This window comes from Nanorana parkeri, unplaced genomic scaffold, assembly GCF_000935625.1.
Source record: "Nanorana parkeri isolate BGI_ZX_2015 unplaced genomic scaffold, ASM93562v1 scaffold951, whole genome shotgun sequence".
NCBI classification, from domain to species: Eukaryota; Metazoa; Chordata; class Amphibia; order Anura; family Dicroglossidae; genus Nanorana; species Nanorana parkeri.
This window is the reverse complement of record NW_017307219.1, coordinates 276119-293841: the sequence shown is the minus strand read 5'-3', so window position 1 is coordinate 293841 and position 17723 is coordinate 276119. Positions and strand designations below refer to the sequence as shown.

The following is a 17723-nucleotide window of genomic DNA, read 5'->3' as shown; positions in this document are numbered from 1 at the left end:
ATCCCTTCTAACAGAAATGAAGATCATCTAAAGACATATAAAAATGTGTTTCTTGCTTGCTGTCAAAGAGATATAACTCCTATGTAAGTAAATGTTTTCCTTGAATAGATGTTGCAGATACAAAGCACTTTTAAGAGAGTTTGTAGTCCTTTTTACATTGGCAATGCAACCTTCTGGAAGGAAAGGTCAGATAGTCGGTCAACCCCAAAGTAGTATTTCAGTTATAGATGTGTGGTGGGTCACCTGCTGCTGTCTTGTATCTCTTGGGAAGACCAGCCATGAGATTTCCATTCCAAAGTTTCCAGCTTTAGTCTTATGTCTTAGAGTTTTGGGTGTTCCCACTTGTTACTTCTCCATAATATATATATATAGAGATAGAGATAGAGATATCTAGATAGATAGATATTAAAAAAAAAATCCAACAAGGCAAGTGCAGTAGCATAATTAATTCTGAGATCTAACTATTTGAGGGACTTAAAATGTTAGGCGATTGATTTGCCTTTTATAGAAAGACTGACCCTAATATTAATACATTTCCCATAATATGTGAACAGGTAAATGCACCGAATTGATAACATTGGACCCTTTCAATTGTCGACTGAAAACTCTTTAAAGCTGAATTTGAATTTAATCAAAGTCTGCAGTTGAATATAATCCACAATACATGCAGTAAACTGGCGTGCTTTCTGTCCTGCCATTCCAGAATAATGAAAACGCACTTTTATGACAAAGGATTGATGTCACATTATGCTGTGAAATTTTGCAGTGCATTGAAAAGGGTTACTGGTTTCAGATTAGTCATTTTAAAGCCCGATTGTAGCTTTGTAATACTATATATGTGATGACACAAATTGGGGTTGAATAAAAAGAGATATATATATATATTTTCTTAATAGCAGTCCAGCATCACCTCATTAGCCCCTTGAGCAGGGAGTGCGAGTGTTGCTGACATGAGTTCAGTAGTTGGGAATGTGCAGGAGGCGAGGGAGACCTCACTCGCATAGCAGCTGCCTTTATGTTCTGGTCGCTGCTGGCGAAGGGAAATTTTGGGGTGGCGTTGGAGCACAATTGCAGAAAAAAGTAAGACCTATAAAAACATGTATCTTTTTGGTAACCTACATTTGTGTTAAGTGGCTTTAACTATTTTATTGAAAAAGAATTGAAGGGAAATAACAGCGTAGATCTTGACGGTAACAGCGAGATCTTTCTTGATCCTTTTTTTTTTAGATGTATCGAAAAGTTTGAACTCGAACATGTGTCTTTTTTCAACCTGACTAACTATGTAACTAAAACAAAATAACTCCTTGTTCTTGACATTTTTTGGTATATTTATAGCGGAAGAGATTGATATCATGAAGAGTGAACTGGAGAAGTATGGCATTCAAATGCCAGCATTTGGCAAAATTGGGGGGATCTTGGCCAGTGAGCTGTCAGTGGATGAAGCTGCATGTGAGTAAAGGCCGTTGTGTTTTGGGTTTTTTGTTTATATCTCTACATTTTTTTACTTATCTTCTTTCTTGTGCATTTGTGAAAGTGAAAAAAACCCCAAGATTTTTGGTTTCGGTTTTGGTCTAAAAATTTCTTAAGCTTACAGTAGGTAAACCCTGACACCATGGTAAAAATACAACATAAACAAATTATGGCAGCTAGTCCGTGGGCAACATTTTAGACAGGATACTAAAGTAGAAATAGGCCACTCATTGATATTTTATATTCTTGCACCGGAAATAGTAACAGATATTGGGTATTAGAGATGCACCGAAATTAACATTTCAAAACAGAAACGAAACCGAAATTAAAAAAAATGTCAGGCCGAAACCAAAAATGTTTTTTATTTTAACTTTTTCAAATGTTTTAAATATTTTATTTTTAAAAAAACTTTCTATTTTATTTTTATCTATTCATTTTGTATTAAATATTTTTATTTTTTACTTTAACTTTAGGGACCCTGATATTTTCCCTGATATTTTGCTTTTAAAATAGAAAAAGAGATTAAGGACAGAGTTCTCAATCTCTTTTTCAGCAGCCCCTGTTATTAATGAACAGGAATCCTCTATACTGAGTGTTCCTATTCATTCATAACATGAGGACAGAGTATGTTTACTATAACCACAATCATGAATGAACAGGATGTGGTGTATATCACTTCCCATTCATTCATAATTGAGGATATAGCGAACATACTCTGTCCTCAATTATTTACAAACACTCAGCGACCACTGATCACACTAAGTGTTTCTACCCACTCTCCTTCCTGACAGCTGTCACAGGAGGCTGAGCGAGCGGTGGTCAGCCTGCTGTGACAGCGCTGGCTGTCTCCGCCCACTCACCGCACTGCCGATCTATGACAGGAGGCTAAGCGGTGCGGGGAGGAGAGATGTCGGCCACTCACAGCAGTCTCCTTCCGCAGCGCTCGGCCGCCTGTGACAGTTTCTCTCCTTCCGGCTGGGACACAGAGCAGCGCCCAGTGGGGAGGAGAGAAAGCAGGGATGCGCTGCTGTATCAGCCAGGAAATGGCACTTTCAGCATTATGCCAAAAGTGCCATTTTCGGCCGATATATCGGTGCATCCCTATTGTTTATAGATGATAACCACGTTGTACAACTGTGTACAGATACACCTTCAACTCACACTATACTTAGCTGATTTGCTCCCATTAACTTACTGTTTCCTTGCGTGGAGTGCATTAATGCAGATCACATCCGCTGGTCTGGTAATCATACAGCATCATGTAAGCTTTTGACAGCTGCAATAACATTTAATAACTGCTGTGCTTGAGAGGTTCTCAGAAGCTCTAATGTTTGCCTCAATTTCTTTTCACGGGATTCTGTTTACAGACCACTTGCTTTCATCATCTAGTAAGAAACTATTCCTGGAGCTAATCATCAGTGTTAAATATACAAATGACTCTCCAGGCACATTAGGAAGTTTGTCAATTGTCCCTATTATATGCATCCAGAAGTCTAACAGCGATTACTTGCCTACATAATGCCAGAAACTTTCCAGCACAATGGGTTTTCTGGAAGCTTCTGTTGTGCTGAAAAATACACCCAAACGATTGTTTGGAAGACTCAAACAATGGCTTAGTAATTTCAACCCTGGAGTCATCACAAACTCTTTTTTTTCTCTGTGGCTTTTCTTTTTACACTGATGAGTCCAATTCATAATGTCAAAATGTGTCTGAAATGAAAAGGCCTGCAAAGAGTTTGTTATAAATACTAAGTAGTACTAAAGCTTGAAATACTGTATAATCAAACCTATTTCCTCTATTACTCATTGTAGCCTCTCTTCTAGTCAGGAGACTATGTACCAATATCAACAGTATGAACTGTAACAGATGCACTTTGTGTGAGAAGTTGGATGGCCAGGTTGGAAATGTTTTTCCACTTTCCTGTTGGCCCTCTATTGAGAAGGAATATGCAAAAATGTGTTGTGGGCAAATTAATAATAATAATTGAATGCTTATGTGGCAAGCTTACACTGGCAGGAGATGTGCTCAATTTACTGGCTCTGGCAGTGACATTCAGTAAGCAGACCCCAAGAGTCTGAAAGTGCTATACCAAGAAACATACAACTACCCGACCAACTGATAGGACTGGTTCTTTGTGTAATTCTTTGTACACAGATATTTAAAGCAGTAAAGTAAACCTTATCAAAAGAGAAATATAGGGGCTTCTATTGCAAACTTCCTTCCAAAAATACTGGTTGCCTGGCTGCCATTCTGAGAGAATGACTGTTACTTTCTGTGCAGATCAGGAAAGTCAGAGAAATGTAGAAAATCTTATCTGTATGCTTGTTCCGGGTCAGTGTAGAAGCATGAGGATCAGCATGACAGCAAAGCAGCTAGTATTTTTTAGAAGGAGAGGTCAATGATTGTAGATTTTTATTCTCCTATGGCAGATTTCTTTTGCCACCGACGTAAGGCTTACGGCGGAACAAAACTGTTCCCAAACCGCCAGGTCAGTAAGCCTTACGTCTTTGGCATTTACCATTCTGATATAAGCTCATGGTCGGTTTAGGTACCATGAACTTATATCAGAACTGTTCCCTGGACAGTCCTCGTTAAATTAATAGCTGTTGGCTATTAACACAAATTCCGGGTGGACCCACCCCCGCCTGCACCGCGGCCGCCAGCATCTTCAGCCTCTCCTCCCTGCCTGGAGCCGCTGCAGGCAGGGATCTGTGTCTCCTTGGATCCCCGCTGCTCTCCCCTGCTTGTATGGGCTGAGGCAGCAGGGATCAGAATAAAAATGGCCGGCGGGGTGCGGAGGAGCGAGCCGCTCGATCACGATGATCGAGCGGCATGAGAGAGCAACAGGCGGAGAGGACAGAGGAGCCGCTGTCATCCTGTCAGTTTCAGGATGACAGCAGCTGTGTGCATGGCCAAGCGGAGGATCGGTAAATATCAGTGATATTACCAATCCTCTGTGTGAAGGACAAATACTGGAGAGATCAGCTGATCACTCCAATGGTTGTAAATAACTGGGGACACATAGTAATATGTGTCCCCAGTTATGAATGAACAGGATGTGATTTACATCCCTTCCTGTTCATTCATGAGTTTCTGAATGGGTAGTAGCACTCAGTACAGAGGCTTCTCCCCATTCAGAAACTGTTGATGGTAAACATTTTACTATCAACAGTTTCTGAATGAATGGGAAGCCTCTGTACTGAGAGCTTTCCATTCATTTAGATCTCTGTGTCCTCAATTTCTTTTTTCTATTTCAAAAGGGAAATGTCAGGGGTCTGTTTAGACCCCAGATATTTCACAATTTAAAAAAACAAAACACATTAATTTAACTGTGGCAGCACATGGCAAAGCTTTGTGACGCATTGCTGTGCGCTGTGATACATTGTGTTGCAATTAAATATACGCCTGTATCATTTTATCACAACACAAACACAGCATACAAACGATTAACATAAGTCGCTTATTTACTGTTTTGCGTTACTTCATATTTTTACCTTTTCGCAAAAAGGCGCAATTTAAAACTTGAAAATATTTGTTATTTATTAACTTAAAATACAGTTTTATCTTTTAGATTGTCAGAAAATATTTATTTTTTTGTGCACCGATAATGATTTTAGTGCTTTATCAATTGATTTGTGTATTTTTCGGTTTAATATTAATTTGGGAAACATTTGTGCAATTATCGCACGGCCAACAAATTTAGAGAGCACCGTCTTTTTATTCTGCCGGGCCTGTGCTTTTAGAAAATATATGGTTTGGGGGGTCTTTTACAAACGCTAGCAACGCAGCAGTTGAAAATCGAATCAATGGGAAAAATTGCAAAATGGCGTGGCCAGCTGAGGTGCAAAATGTTCCGGAGGGCGTGGCAGCGAAAGGGTTAAACGTATATATATTAAATCTGTGTCATTTGTGCACACAATATAGATCATTATTATAATTATTATTATGAATATAATTATGTGTACATAATTACTCCTTCGCTAGCCAGATCATGTCTCTATCCAGTGTTAGGCCACATCTTTAAGGATTATTATTAAGTGCCTTCAAGTTGATGACGACTGCCAACCAGATGGTTAGTGTTTCTCTAGTATGATCTGCCTCCCCCTGCAAAAATTGACTTCTGATATTAGGTCCAAAAAAGTTTTGATATATTTGTGTTATTTGCATCTCTTGCACATGGTGCTTATGTGAGTGTGATGTCATGGTCCTTCTGACTAGAGCTTTGGAAATGCAGAGCACTTATGAGAAGATTCTGTTGTAATGGACTTGAGTGTCTTTTCGTAAGATTTGAGCTGCTCTGCATCCTTCAGGAATCTTCATGTAACTAAGGTGACATCACACCCAACAATGCAGAAGATGGGAGTATGGCAAGTATAACTATAACTTTATTCTTTACAGGTAAGTTTTGGACCTACTGTTAACCGGTGATTTATGCAAGGGGAGGGGGCCCAGACAGTATATTGGGACCTTGCTTTGCACTACAAGGTCCACTTTAAGTCTTCAAAACGGCTTATTTATCATTTCTGACTGTATCCATCCATCTTATTGCTGATCGTCCTCTTCTCCTTTTATGCGCAACTTCTTCAAGCATAAAGATACTTTTGAATTTTTAATTGGTATCAGATCCACCTTAACTTGTTACCCACCATGAGCATAGCAGCAATATAAAAGCCCCCTGCTAACCTTTAGTCAATAGTATTGTAGATGTTTTGTAATAATGTAAAAATGTTTAACATCTGCTGGGCTTTATGGTTCATATGTAATACACCAGGTGTTTACATGGACAGTAATGCAACCTGGTGGCTAGAAGCAATTTAAGATTATTTTGCGAGCAACATATGACTTCTGGGAGGGAATCTGTTTTAACTTTCACTTTTTTTGTGTTCTTTGACAGATAGAGCAATTCTTATCTATGGACAGGTTCATAGATGGTGAATATTTTACTTGTTAATTTCATTAAACACAGTTGTCATTGTTCTGGTGTTTTGCAGTGCATGCCGCTGTAATTGCCATCAACGAAGCAATTGATCGAGAAGTTCCTGCGGAAACCTTCACCGCACTCAAGAATCCCAATGCCATGCTAGTGAACCTTAATGAGCCTCTGGCTAATGTGTATCAGGATGCACTCTATCAAGCAAAGCAGCATAAAATGGGCAATGCTAAGAAGCGGGTGAGTGACATATCTAACATCGTTTTATTCTAAATCTGGATGTGCAGGTGGATTCTTTCTTTGGTTGGAATAAGGCGGCTTTTAAGCTGGACCTACTAAGATCACTTGTGTAGAAAATGATATTTTTTTTAGGGACATTAAAAGTGGGCCAACTGTGCTGCGGCTAGTCTGTTCATTGATCATACATAGAGAATTATAATAGATAACTTTGTGTAATCCTAATATAGTAATTAACTAATAGTTCAGAAAAATTACAAAATTCCCCAAAGTGGGGATCCCACCATTCCTTCAAAAAGATGTAACGTATGATTATAAAAACATATATATGTTTATTTATTGGAATACTAAAAATATATTCAAACTTTTGTATCAAAACAGACCATATAAACACATCTATATATATGGCTGCGTTCCGCTATTAACTCTAAGACAGTATATTATGGAAAAACTGTTTTGTTTTGTACTTTTTCTGAACAATTGAATAGTAGGGGACCCTCCTTCACATAATTGTTAAACAAATTCGTTATTGAACCTTCCTTTCCCCCTTTTTATATGTCTAATTAACTAATAGCCAGACCTGTAGTATTTAAAGGTAAATATATTTTGTGAGTTACATTGCTTTTGTGTGATATAAATGCCACACAGCATAATGAAAAGGTCAAGCCACCCAAAAAATGATATTGGTTATACATGGACCCTTGTGGGCAAACTGCCAGCAGACCAAGCAAAATCTTCCTACTGGTTTTCTGTCTATATGAAAGTTTTTTAGTTTTTCCTTCCAGCTTTGCATATTCAAGCTCAAGACATTGGTTCTGCAATGCTCATGTGCTTACATGGAACATGCTAGTAGGAGGAGCGTATCAGTCTGCTGCTTCTCATTAAAGATAAAACAGAAGTCATCAACTTGCGCAATCTAGATCGATTGTTTATGGACTATATGTTGATAGTATCAAAGGAACTCCAGTTATACTGGTAATTAATCCAAAGAAGATGTGTGCACTTATCCTGCAGCCTGGTTGGTTGGATAGGGAAACAGCCATGTAACAGCACTGTAAAGAAAACATAGAAAACCGGCGCACAGATCTAAGTGCAGTATAAAAGTGACTGTTTAATAAGGTTAAAAGTAATGCACTTACTGGATATTAAAATCTCGCCTGTCACGCATCAGATGAAAGTCCCATCTCAGCTGCTGGTCCAAGATTGCTATCAGGATATGGAGAGAGCAGATTCCAGTTCAGTCCAGAAATATTCCAGAACGCCTGGGCTGGAAGATACAGGTCTGATCCCGTGGCTGAGCACTGCTGTGGCTGGTTCTCCTAAAAGCAGGGTCACAGCTGCTGAGTATTTCCGGGTCGTCAGGTGTTGCTAGGCAACGCGTTTCAGAAGTTCACCTCCTTTGTCAAGCCTTGACAAAGGAGGTGAACCTCTGAAACGCGTTGCCTAGTGACACCTGACGACCCGGAAGTACTCGGCAATCTTGGACGAGCAGCCGAGATCGGACTTTCATCTGATGCGTGACAGGCGAGATGTTTTTTAATATCCTGTAAGTGCATTACTTTTAACCTTATTAAACAGTCACTTTTATACTGCACTTAGATCTGTGCGTCGGTTTTCTATGTTTGCTTCTCACTAAAGGGTTATTAAACCCTCCGTTGTTTTGCATATATCTACTGCTAGCAAACTGCTGCAAAAAGTGTAAAAATAAATAAACGCTTTAAAAGCGGTTTAAACTTACCTGTGTCTTCCCCGCGTGCTTTTGTCCGAAAATTTGAAAATTCTCGGGCGGCCGCAAAGCATCTTGGGTGGGCTCATGCGCAGTTCACATTTTTGGCCGGGAGACTAAGAGAGACACACAGTAAGTATATGGACGCGTGCACCCGCATGCAGAATCCGTGGGATAGGAAGTGCCAGCAAGGACAGAGGAGTCGGCGGTGGATCAGAGACCCGCAGCAGCGGTGGAGGGACAGATGAAAACATCAGGAAAGAAGAAGATCGGATTAAGAGACATAATTTAAGGTAAGTGCTTTAATTAACATTAGGGGGAGGGAAAACAAATCTTTGACTTTAATGTCCCTTTAACCATAGTGGAGAAAAATCGGGTCTCTAGGTTGTCTGTGCTGTCAGGCAGGGCTTTGTAAATCTCAGGAGTGAATGAACAAATACAAATCCGTTGAGAGATGCAACTTTCATGTATTTTATCTGTGTATTTAGCTGTTTGCCTGGAGTTCAGCCTTAAAGGGAACTTGTCATGAAAAATGAAAACACGTAGGCTGCTATTAATAACCTCTCTTCTTACAATGTCTGGCTGTCATGTTGATGATCTTTTTCCAAGACTTTGAGTCATTCACTCAGCACAGTTATGCACTTTTCTCAGACTTTCTGATCCTCACACTAGCTCAGGTCAGTGATTTGGAAAGTATTGAAGCCAGAGGGTCAGCATAAGAGACAAGCAAATACTGTTTTCAAAAAGAAGCCAGCAATAGTAGCCCCTGTATTTCTCATGACAAATTGAGTATCGGGGGACAGAGGTCACCTGTGTGATCTCTGCAATCTCAGGAGAGCATACCAAGCTAAGAATGAGAGCATATATTTCCAGTCATATCATTGTGGCAATAATTATATTTTATTATATTGATAATACTGCTGGGCTATCTGCAGCTATACCTTTACGCCGATGGAATAGTAGTATACAGTTATGTATCTGGTTGATTGGCCATGCCTTATTGGGGTACTGTAAGGGGGAATTCATAAAGAGAGTCTATGACACTGTTTAGAAATTATGTGGTGCATCCACATGATGCATGTTTGTGCTTGCCCCAGATTAATTTACCTGTTGGAAATACATGAATTATATTTGTGGTGCAGATCCACTGCACCTGGCACACTGGTGACACGGCTAAGGAATTTTACTAGTTAGGGAACTAGTCCCTCAGGCTCCACTCCCTATCAGGTCCACTCCCCTGGTAATTGACCAGAGACAGTGGTCAGATTCCATGGTCAACAGACAGCCTGCTATTGGCTTTGGAATTCACATACTGCCTTATATCAATTGCTAGCAGAGGGGACCTGATGGGAAACTATTCCCTCAGCATCACCTATCAGGTTCTCTATGTTCCTGCTAAAGAGATTCTTTCTCACTATTTTTTTCTCACTATTTTTCTGGGAGTGGGCATGAAAAAGAATCCAAAATGTTAAATTGTCCATTGAACACTTATAGTGTGGAAATCTTCCAGTGGGGACACGTGTTCTGGTGACAGGGTTTACCTCACTTTTGAGAGATTTCTTCTCACTTCATTTGTGTTTACAACTCGGGAAGTGAAGGGAAATGGAGCAAAACAAAATCTTACAGGAGTTTAAACCATTTCCTGCTCTATACAAAATGTAAAAAAGTTTTGGCTGTAGATATACTTTATTCGCCAGTGTAGTCCTGTGTGAGTTGATCACATCCCTTACAAACATGCTGAGCATAGTTGACCATATAATGGCTCTTGTTAGTTAACCATCACATGTTTTTTATATGACTGAAAGTATTTATTAAGTAAATGAATGTTCTGTAGAGATTCAGCTATATCACCTTTGTTCCTGCCCAATGTAAATGTCTGTACCAATGGATAATAATAGTCCCACAGTAAATATATTTATTCCTCTCTGTCCAGATAACTGCAGAGAGTGCAGGAGATGAGCGGGATGTATATGAGGAACTACTGACCCAAGCAGAAATTCAAGGCAATGTCAACAAAGTAAACTGTAAGTATTCTGCTTTACTACTGAATAGTTTCCAACTGTCCTCTAGCCAGGTCTGTTTGTTTTTTTTGTAGATATTCATGTAAAAAAATCTTATTAAAGTGTGTTAAGGTGGTTAAAACTTTGCTTCTATGTACAGTTTGTAATGTATGTACTATATATTGGGGCTGCCACATCTGCTCATTACATAAGCAGTCTCTGCTTCCTACTGATCCACTTATCTCGTGTTTACTGATTAGGAAAAATAGATTTCAGCAGTCTCTGAGGATGACAAACCCTCACAATGCATAGTAGGCATAAACCATGTCATCCTTTTCTTGGTAGAAAGTGGCATGGAGCTCAGCAGGGATTTGTATTAATGCCAAGAAAGGGTTCATTCACACCTGCTGTGTTGGCTGCTGGTTTTCCACACTAGATCAACGCCAGTCACCGTAAAGGCACACAGAAAACAATTGTTTTTTTATGTGCTCCATTCACACCACAACACTGGTGTGATGTGCGGTGTGAAAAAATGCATACATGAGGTCACCGCAGCATAGCACTGTGCTGCTGTGTGGAGACGACGTGGATGGAGTGTACACTTTGTACACTGCCAATACAGTAAATAAAAAATTAAACCCTTCCCTGTGTTGTAACAGCGCAAGGAACTGCTACACACCACCGCCACCAAGCAAAAACCAGGACTGTTTTAGTGTGCAGCTGGTGTGAACCCAGCCAAAGAGATACCCTTCTCCAGGAAATCTGATGTATTTGTACTGCTGCTTTAGGACTTGTTGATTCATTTGATATGATTTTTTTTAATGATAAGGCCACTTTAAAGGACAAAATAATAAAAAACAGATAAAATGTCTCGGAGCATAGGAGACCCAACCACACCTTTTGCAATTTGTTCTAACATGTCTTATAGACGTTTTTTATATCTGATGTTTTTTGCCTATTTTTGTTTCACATGAAAATATTTTATTTGGGTAACATGATAGGCAGGTATTAATAGTGATCTTCTATTGTAATAGGAATTGATATTGATGTCAAATGATTTACCTTTTTCTATATTCTCTGTTTTGTGTTTTTTAGTGCGAGCAGCCATAGACCGCGTTGACTATGCATTGGAGTCCGGCAGCCCTCCTGTCTTGTTTGATGCACTTAGCAGTCAATCACTTTCAATGAGAGGACTGCAGAGAGACAATGCTGAGTGGTATCTAAAACAGCTGCAGAGCGATAAGCAGCAGAAACTAGAGGTAAGTTACTGTACCAATCTACCAGAGATATAAAGAAAAACGCCAAGAAAATTGATAAAGACCATTTTACTTCTGTTACATATTCCTTGACGTTGGTCGACATGGGCCAGCAGGAAGTTAAAAAAACATGTGAAGGCACAGGCTCAAAGCACATAGATATACAGGAAGCATTACATATGTACCTTATTGCATGTACTTTTATTAAATCTAAACATTCTGTACCTTTTTTAGGGTGCCGCATAACCACACAGTCTTTCCTTTACTGCTTATTCTGCATAGTGGGGTGCATTTCCGTTTAATAAGAGGGCGGGCTCTGATATCACAGCGGGGCAGTGGGTTTGCTCCCTCTTCTCTTCTCTAATTCTTTTCTACTCCACTGCTGTATAGTTTACAGAGTGAGACTCTTGTATGGAGCCGCTGTAAAATAATGTAGGTCTGGGCAGGGGTTTTGTGGTAAATAATCCGCTCACTGGAGGTACAGGCACTATGCATTCCCTATGGAAATAAAGGATGCCGTGTGTGAGCATGGCCTCCTGTATTTCCATAGAGAATGCACAGGCAGACAAACTGACCATGCCAGCACAGATCTGTTTTCATTCTTGGTGAGGTTGGAATGAAGAAAAAAGGAGAAATAGCAGGACCACCAGGTATTTCTGAGAAAGTGTTCTTTAATCTGTTCTAGACTTTAGATGCTCATTTAAAAGCATTTCTCCTGTTATTACAGACAAAATGGCTGCTATAATCACCCTAGCCTATTTGTGTAGTTTACCGACTTTGTACATGAATTTTACACAGACATCTGTTGCCTTGGAAAGGTGCCTCCATCTATAGGTCACAAAGAGCTGTATGTTCTCTGCTGGTCAGTTCCACCTTAACTCTGACAATAGTGGTTTCAGAAAAAAAAGATTTGTCGCTCTTTGCTTTCCTGTTGCTGCTGACGGCCTCTGCGCTGTCCGCACAGCTCAAGGCTGTACTTGTAGCAGATAAATAATCGTGACATAGCGGAGGGGACTATGTGCAGTAGAAAGTCCCGAAAGTGTCCATTCCTGCAGCGGTGAATCAGCAGTTACACCTAGTTATATAGGCCCTATTTTTTTTTAACATAGGGAGGCTTGATAAGTTCATTTTTGGCACTTCCCGCTGGTGTTGTTAGCTTAGAATGGAAGATAAGGTAACAGGGTCTCTTTAAACGCACCCATGTGCTAATCATTGTAGTACTCTGATCTTTTCCATCAAAATCAGAAGATATAATCACAGTTCCTGAGGCTATTGATTATACCTGTCTTTTTTTTAATATAATAATATGATATAAGTATGTCATACAAGTATGGAGGCTATCTATAACTTTGGAAAGGAGTGCACATACCATTTGTAATGGTGGTGGAAAATTAGCCTTGGCGGAATCTGTAGGAGTTTACAGCAGAATATTGTGTGTACAGTGCTTTTTTAGCCATATCCTCAGAGTCTGTGCAAAGGATTGTAAGTCAAAGCCATTATCTCTCATGTGCATCCATGTGCAGAAAAACACTATTAATGTTGTGTGATCGTGGTGCTTTTGTAGACACTGTTTAATACCAAAGTGCTTTGATGACACAGTCTCGGCACGTCATGTTTTGTCAGCCATGTGAAAGATAATGGCTTGCGGTGAGCACTTTGTGTGTGTCTGCAGTTATTTAGTGTGTGCCCACAATACATCTGCTTCAATCCAGACATGCCCATTACTCCCTGGATGTATATAACTGTAGGGTGTGGATCTGCCGGCATGCCCGCAGTCACATGTATGGCTCCTGTATGTGCGCAGAGAATTATAAATAGACACAAACTACAGAAAGCTCTGTGTGCTATGGTCTGGAATTTGGGTGTGTGCATTTAAGGGAGTGAATGAAACTTTTTGTGTGCGACCTGTTAACTCAGTGAACAAAAGTCATTTCCAAAAAAAAAGTTATTTCCACTAGACATTTCACATTCTCCAAAACCAGTATTTAGGTAATTCTTTCCTCGTATGCCACATTTGTATAACTGTATGCGTATATTTTCCTATGCTAATCTTTTTTTTTTTCTCATCTGTTTTTTTAAAATTACTTAAGATTATTTGTACTGTACTTTGTTTACATTAAAGTTCAGCATAAAGTTGTGTGTTTATATAGGTACATATAGACGATAGGTAAATAGTAAAAAAAAAATTGTAGGTCTCACTTCTTACCACAATGCTGAATCATGGTGCCAAAAAGTTAGGAGAAATAACATGACCTAAATCTGATGTAAGTAGTTCTTACAGAGACCATATAAAAAGTTATCTTCAACCACATGCAAACATACATGACAGAAGCCACATACAGTTCTATTGCCAATCTCTCCCCACCCTTTTACCTGGAAACCCAATATGTATGAGCGGATGAAGGGAGACATTAAGGGCTCTTTCACACATGCGTTGAGAATTTACCGCCTATAGCGTTAACAAAGTGTTAACAAGGATTCAAAAACACTTAGAAAATGCACTGCCCCCCCAAAAATAATGATTACATGATAAAATAATGATTACAAATGTAAAAAAAAGTAAACATAGAAAATAAAAAAACAGCGTGGGGTCCCCCTGCCAATCCATACCAGACCTTTTAGATCTGGCCGGAAAGTTAGGAGGGATCCCAAGTACAAAATGTTTTTTTTTTAAACTGCGGGGTTCCCCCCCAAAAGTCATAACAGGCCCTTTAGGTCTAGTAGGAAAAAAGAATGTGGTGCCTCCACCCTAAAATTCCTACCAGACCTTGATCCAAGCACAGGCCTGTTAGGGCAGGAAAGGGGGGGGAGAACGAGCGAGCGCCCCTCCCTGCACCATACCAGGCCACATGCCCTCGGCACTGGGAGGGTGCTTTTCCAGGGTCAGCCCTGGAAGAGCACCTAGCACCCATGCCGATGTGGACAAGGGCCTCTTCTCCGCAAACCCTGACCTGTTGGTTGTGTATCCCCTACTCATTTACTAAAGGGTTCAGAGTAAAATGTAAATAAATATACCACACGTTTAAAAAAGTCCTTTCATTGAAAAAAACACTACGCAAGTTTTTGACAAGTCCTTTAATAAAAAAAAAACCCCAAAAATGCATCCATCGAAGTAATCCAATGGTCAATCATGGCGTTCAGCGTTGTACAACTCGTCGAAATTTTTTAAAAAGCCCGCCGTCTTGTCCGCACGCCAACTCGTCGAAATTTAAAAAAAGCCCACCGACTTGTCCGCACCCCATGAACACACGCCACCAAATAACCACAGGCAGCCAAATGTCAACCAACAAATAGACAGCGGGGTCGTCATGGCCTGCTCCGGCCAATGTTTATATTTGACCGCGACAGGAGATGAACCACAGGTGGCGGCCAAATGGTGATGTCACCGCTAGCATCGCCTATTTGTTGATATAAGTATTGATAAAGTTGGCCTTACCATGGTAAGGGGGGCAGAGCAGGAGATGATTGTAGCTGGGCAGGGTAGGAGATTGGCTTCCACTGCCATGGACAGGGTAGAGAAGAGGCAAGGTTGGGATGATTGTTGCTGAGGGTGCAATTAGGAGAACAAAAAGCATTGGCTGATCCTGTTCCACTGGGAGAGGACGCAGAGAATATCCTAGTCATGAACTGGACAATGAAGTGAGAGAGGAAATAGAGAGGGAGCGTGGTATGTTCCACTGCCCTTGATTCGCCTTACACTCAGATAGCACTTACTAGATTTCCTGTTTAGTTTTTTTAGACTTAATATGTGTTTCCATACATTGCAAAATATTGTATCAATGAATCTGTTTTTCAATGTTTCTTCAGAATGGCCTCAGTGGACCCTTACAGAAGGAAGAGTTACAGGCTGGAGTTGATGGTGCCAATGGCCTATCTCAGCAGTTACAGAGAAGTAAGGAGTCATAACTTGATGTATTCCCTGTCTGGTTAGATTTATGTAATAGCAACAATGTGCCAGCTGCACTGCGAGTTCCATCCACAGCACAAGGTGATACTGGCACAGCTCCAGGTGTGCCTCTCTCAGTCCACGGCCGTGCTGGCTGGAAACAATGCATTCCATCTCTATCTGTGGAGCTATCTACTCTATCTCTTATCTGGTGAGGGCCAGCTATTACTGTTTTATCCACTGCTGCTAGTGAAAACAATGCAGGCTCTTCACTGCTGACTGTGGGATGAAATATCATCTTGTTAAAATGCTGCACCAAGTGAACATCAAACGCTGTACAGGCAATGAACACCAGAGGAAGAATTATTCTGATGTAACCCAAACAGCACTTCACAGAAGCAGAGGATTGTTGAAAAAGAAAAAGTATAGCCTGGTAAATAAAGCAGAGCTGTACGAATATGTAGTTCATCCAGGCACATAATGGGGGGGAATTTATCGAAACTGGAGCAGAGAAAATCTAGAGCAGCTCTGCATGGCAACCAATCAGCTTCTCTCTTCAGTTTGTTCAGTTAAGATTTGAAAATGAAATAGAGAAGCTGATTGGTTGCCATGCACAGCTGTTCCAGATTTAGTTTGCTCCAGTTTTGATAATTCCCTTCAATGTGTTTAAACCAATACAGTAAACATGTTTGTACTGTTTTCTCCCTGCCTGCAACAAATTTGTAATATATCACCTATACTAAGATTTATAATATTCCCACACTGATTTACAATCCCAAGTAATATGTTCAATTTGTCAAATGCCCCTTCCTTTCAAGGCCATTTAACTCTTCCTTTCCTGCCCCGAACTCAGATCCTGTTTGTTCAGGACAGTGCATTAATCCTGCAACACATGTAAACAGTGGGATTTGTGTGGCGTACCTTTGACTCCCAGGCAGAGAAATGCGCCCGATGTGTACACTGTATGCCCACTTCCTGGGTACTAGTAGCCTTATTCTGTCATGCAACACTACCCAAATTAATTTTCTAGAATTATTTTGAGACATATTGACCTTTCTTTTGGTGGTATTTATTAACCATTTCCATTACTTTTTATTATATGAGGAATAATAATAAAAAAAGGCCAGGATAGCACAGACTCCTTTTTGAAAATTGGACACCCCAAGGTGATCTGATTTTTTGCCACAATGTTTGGCAGTGAAGAAACATTCTGGTATTAACTCACCCTATTTTCCAAATCAATCCCACAACATTGATGCTCCACTGCACATTAAAGCCCCCCTCTTGAATCGCAAGTCTTCCTATGCTGCAGCCATTTTCTTTTTATCTTCATTCAGGCTGCAGTCCTTCTCCTTTTTGTTCCTTAATTTTGAAAGGAAGTTGGGGGGGTCTCAAATGTTAACACAGAGTGTTTACGTTTGTGATTACCGTGACTGTCACTCTGTTCGGCTCTGTGACTCTGATCTGCACTGTCTAATAACAGTTTGATCACATTCCTTGTGCAGGTTCCTTACACTTTGGAGTTGCTGTGCTTACTGCCAACTGGTTGTTTCATTTTCTGAGTTCTTCAGTAAAAATAAAAAAAAACCCTCCTATCAATTCATGGATCTGTCAACATCACTAAAACATGACTTTCCCCAAACTGTCCGAGACTAGTAAATGGTTTTTCCATTGTGTGTTGGAGTGTGGACTCTATATACATACCTAGGAAGGAGTGTTATACCCACCACAAATGTGTGCTTGTTTATCTACATGTATTTTATTTATTTTTTACAGGGATGACTGCAGTCGTCAGGATTAATAATGCCATCCGAAACGGCGTTGCTGAAGAGACGGTGCAAGAGCTGATGAACCCAGATGCCCAGCTGCCAGAAGTATACCCATTTGCACAAGATCTGTATCAAAGAGAACTGGCCACACTGCAGCAGCAGAGCCCAGAGGTGAGTTTTTACTGCATGCACAGCATTTCTTTGACTCTTAGATTGCACATACCATGAAGTGGAGTGAGTCACCTGTTCCCCTATACCTGGATGTGCCAATAATTTTTTGTTTTGGTAGGGAAGTGAACCAAAATTACATAGAAAAAAGAAGCATGATAGTCTATGAGACTCTGCTGCTGAGCTGCATAACCCAGGCAAGAATTTCTTGCTTCTCTGCGTTAAAGCATGGATGTGCTTGGGGAAACTTGATAGTCCTACTGGAAAAGCAGCATTTGTT

At 40.2% G+C, this 17723-nt stretch overlaps 1 protein-coding gene across 1 annotated transcript in view; it reads left to right on the top strand.

Annotated features, from left to right (window-relative positions):
- IQGAP1 (IQ motif containing GTPase activating protein 1) overlaps nt 1-17723 on the top strand; it is a 138384-nt gene that overhangs the window by 76180 nt on the left and 44481 nt on the right. Inside the window, exons 7-12 of the mRNA XM_018566468.1 lie at nt 1336-1449; nt 6463-6645; nt 10308-10388; nt 11460-11623; nt 15428-15512; nt 17283-17446. Coding sequence (XP_018421970.1) covers nt 1336-1449; nt 6463-6645; nt 10308-10388; nt 11460-11623; nt 15428-15512; nt 17283-17446 — 791 coding nt within the window. The remainder of the gene's footprint in view (nt 1-1335; nt 1450-6462; nt 6646-10307; nt 10389-11459; nt 11624-15427; nt 15513-17282; nt 17447-17723) is intronic.